Source organism: Lolium rigidum, chromosome 2 (assembly GCF_022539505.1).
Source record: "Lolium rigidum isolate FL_2022 chromosome 2, APGP_CSIRO_Lrig_0.1, whole genome shotgun sequence".
NCBI lineage: Eukaryota > Viridiplantae > Streptophyta > Magnoliopsida > Poales > Poaceae > Lolium > Lolium rigidum.
The window spans coordinates 21,908,248-21,912,462 of record NC_061509.1 but is presented as its reverse complement, the minus strand read 5'-3'; the positions used below and the strand labels follow the sequence as shown (position 1 = coordinate 21,912,462).

General features: G+C 42.3%; 1 protein-coding gene across 1 annotated transcript; it reads left to right on the top strand.

Moving 5' to 3' along the window:
* Positions 1 to 323: 323 nt before the first annotated feature.
* Positions 324 to 3,555, top strand: LOC124691419 (S-(+)-linalool synthase, chloroplastic-like). Its single transcript, XM_047224704.1, has 7 exons — positions 324 to 635; positions 787 to 1,012; positions 1,141 to 1,513; positions 1,724 to 1,942; positions 2,335 to 2,473; positions 2,640 to 2,879; positions 3,091 to 3,555. The coding sequence occupies exons 1-7, from the start codon at positions 468 to 470 to the stop codon at positions 3,361 to 3,363; spliced, it is 1,638 nt and encodes a 545-aa protein (XP_047080660.1). The 5' UTR covers positions 324 to 467; the 3' UTR covers positions 3,364 to 3,555.
* Positions 3,556 to 4,215: the final 660 nt, after the last annotated feature.

Sequence of the window (4,215 nt, the reverse complement as noted above, 5' to 3'; positions counted from 1 at the left end):
TAAGTGTAGTGTTTAGAAACAATGCAAGTAGATAACATATTTGTGCCGCTTCCATTGTCATTTTGAAATGCCAATGGAGGGTTAGCTGAAAGTTATCTTAACCCCCACCGCGTATGCATGTCCTCGAGATCACTAGTACAAGATACAACCATTTCTGCACATTTTGTGGATTTTCCACGCGGCTACATGTATCACCTGTAGCATTCCGTGGCGTACCTTGCGTTTTCTCCCCGTTCACATGCGTACTACTCAAACACTAGCTACCTCACGTGTACTTAAGCAGTCCAGCACTCCTCTCCCTATAAATTAGAAGGACATCGGAGCATACATACACACACCATATCATCCATCCCAAGAGCTCGAGACCTAGCAGAGTAGCAGCTATACTTCTTCACCATTGCAGGCTAGGCGGAGGGAATTAATCAGCCGAGCTAGCTCCACAATAGACATAGCATAATAAAGCACTGATGGCTGCAGCGCGTTTCTTCTCCTCATCCGTCGGGCAGCTGCTCCATTCGGCTTCACCGGTAGCTGGAAATGGAGGCCGCAACCGTGGCTTCTTCCGGCCTTCATCGGTGATATGTCCTGGGCGGGAGCCAGCGTCCCATGAGCTGTACAATGATTTTGACTTCCAGGTATACATACCACTCTCATACATACGTTGCAATAACAAACATACGCATACTTATTAAGACATCGTCTTTGTGTCTATTCTTAGAGAAATACACTACACTTCTCTATCTTCCGTTTTATTTTCTGAGAGAAACTTCTCCTCTGTGCCACCAGGAGGGCCTAACGAGTGTGCAAGCACTATTGCGTCAACACCCCAAGAGCAGCCGTGGCATGATGACAACTGTTGATCACCTCAAACGTCTCTGCATCGACCACTATTTCCAAGATGAGATCGACAACGTCGTGGACTCATGTGCGAATCTGCTCCATAGTGATGATCTGCTCGATGCAACCCTTTCCATGAGGCTCATGAGAGAAGCTGGATACTGTGTTTCAGCAGGTCAGTAAAATACAAGTTCCACATGTTGAGTGAGACAGGCGCACCAGTTTAGGAAACATCTCTCTTTAATGAATTTTTCCTTTTCTAATATATTACCGGCCTAAAATCCCTTCTCCCCGACACAACAGATGAGATTCTTCAGAAGTTCACAAACGGTAATGGCGATTTCAACCTAGCTAATAGTAAAGACATCAGAGGCTTGCTAAGCTTGCAAGATATGTCACACCTCAACATAGGAGAGGCTTTACTATACAAGGCAAAAGATTTCTCTAGCAGGCACCTTAGTGTTGCGGCTAAGTATTTGGAGCCAAATCATGCAACTTATGTGAAACAATCACTCGATCACCCCTACCATGTGAGCCTGATGCAGTACAAGGCCAGGCACCACCTGAGCTACCTACAGAGCTTGCCCACTAGGAACATTGCAATGGAGAAACTGACACTTGCAGAGTTCGAAATTAACAAGTTACAACATCAGAGGGAGATGCAAGAGGTTAAGAGGTACACTTTTAATAAATAACACTCGAGATTCGTGATTAATTTTGTGGAGATGGGAGAAACTATTCATTCTATGGTTAAGAAAAATGTAAATCATCTTGAAAGTTTTACCAAATTTAGAATTCCAGTTGCTAATTAAATTATTTTTTGCTTATATATCCGTACAATTGAAAGAGGGGTGATTTTAACTATGGAAACTGAATTTTAATACAGATGGTGGATGAAGTTAGGATTGGCTCAAGAAATACCAGCTGCAAGGGACCAAGTTCTGAAATGGTACATGTGGCCGATGACTATCCTAGAGGGTTTCTCCTTTTCTAGATACCGGATTGAGATCACAAAGATCATTTCACTCATCTACATTGTGGATGACATCTTTGATATTGTTGCCACCCAAGAGGAGCTGGCCCTCTTTAATGAGGCAATCAAAAGGTGAGCATGGATGTTCCCATGATAAATAAGGTTCACGTATATAGTATCGCGAAAAAATTAGTAAATCCTCAAAATGTTCAGTGGAAAATTTAAAGTTGTATAACTTTGACTTGCAATTCACGAATATATATTAATATTGTATAAATGGAAATAATACCATAATTGTTTATGAAAAATATTTTCATGTTATCATAGTTTTATCAGTATGTAGTAATTGTATATTTGTACAAATAATATGGATCAACATTTCAAGTTGGTGATTACCTATGCTCAAAGGGGTCTTTATTTGTTAATAAAATAAAGGATTCATGCATTAGGCAAGACCTTGCAGTTCTTACATAAATATTTGTTGGTGCGGTTAAAGTTTCACACTAAAATGCACATTCTTACAGGTGGGATCTTGTAGTAGCTGATTCACTCCCGAGCTACATGACATCATGCTACAAGGCTCTATACACCATCACAAATGATATTGCAGATATGTCCAGAAGAGAGCATGGATCAAACCCTATCAATCATCTGAAGAAAGGAGTATGTCTCCTTGAAAAGCTCTTCAGTTTTCTGAATTTATTTTTCTGAACAAGTTACTACAGTAATAGTATGTCACAACATACATTCCTATTGCTAACTGTATTAACAAAATAGGAAATAAAATCACATTACATGCAACTCACGGCTTGCATTCTTTTCGTTGCAGTGGGCAACATTGTTTGATGGATTTATGATCGAGGGGAAATGGCTCTCTGGTAATCAGGTCCCCACACGGGAGGACTACCTGACTAATGGCGTTGTCACCTCAGGAGCGCCACTTGTATTCCTCCACCTTTTCTTCATGCTAGGACATGATTTAACTGAGGCCGACAGCAACTACATCCCTCCAGTCATATCTTGCCCTGCAAAGATCATGAGGCTCCGTGATGACATGGGCAGCGCTATGGTCAGAATATATCGAAAATCTCAATATGTGTAGCAGCGTAGGAATGCGCATATGCACGCACATGAGCCTGTTACCACGACCATAGATGATTCTGTAGGATACAAACTATTTAGATATTTTATATAAATTAATTAAACCCATATCTTTGTAGTTGCATATTCACGATGTTGTTGACAAGATGCTCATATTATCTTGCCATGATCTCGTGCAGGATGAAGCGCAAGAAGGACTCGATGGATCATACAAAGAGTTGTACCTAAGGGAGAACCCTCATGGTGATGCGGATGAGCACATGCTAGAGATGATCCAGGGTGAGTGGGAAGAGCTCAATAGGGAGTGCTTCTCCAGGACGAAATCATCATTGTCGCCTAGCTTTGTTGGAGCGTCGCTCAACTTTGCGAGGATGGTCGAGGTCATGTATGGCTACAACAACGAACAGAGGCTCCCGGCCCTCGAGGATTACACTAGGATGCTGCTCCTTTGAATCATGCATGGCATGGACTGCAGTACACTCACACTGCAAGAGTCCAGTAAATATAGTGTATTCTTGATATAGTAGTTGTGTTGGTAGTTGCAGAGCTTAGTGTAGGCCAAAACCTTCTTTATGCCCCCTCTCTCCCAGTACATAGGAAATGTTCTGATTAGCCATTATTGCATGGTCCATATTATCAATGAAGGTGTCCTTGTAGAGGTGCTGAAGGTGCCCACGTTGCTTCTACGCCTTTCGTCCAAAGGAGAAACGATCCCGGAAGGTCCGGCAGAGACGGCGACTGCAAGGATCTTGTTGTCTACCCACAAATAAAAGGATCTTGTTGTCGCACACATGTAATCTTTGGTATTTGCAGGGTGATTGCTGTTTTTCCCTATAACGGTTTGTGTATTGCCTTTCTATATTTTCAAAAAATAGGCCTTCCTCAACTAGCAGTGTTTAGTCGTCTTAATTTCTTCTCAGTTGTTTTTTTTTTTCATTTTTCCCAAGAGACTGTAATAAGCTAGCTCTTGCTCTAGCAGCACGCCAGCACATGGTGCTCACATTAGTCCCTATTCGTAAAGCGATCAGGCCTGTTTCTCCCTAAGCCTCCGAACGGAAGCCCTGTTTTCTACTAGTGGAGGGAGTCGCTCCCGAATTTGGATTGTGTCCCGGTGACCAGCACTTCGCGTGTGTTGTTCTCTCTTGTGTTTGCTTCCTCTAGCTCTTGGATGTAAAGAACCTGCTGCTAACTCGAAATAAAAAGTTTACTTCAGGTGGGGTTTTTTGCCCCACCGTTGATCTGTCAAAAATAAAAAGGGATCGAGTGTTCCAGTTAACAAAAAAAGAAAGGGACCGGCAGGTCAC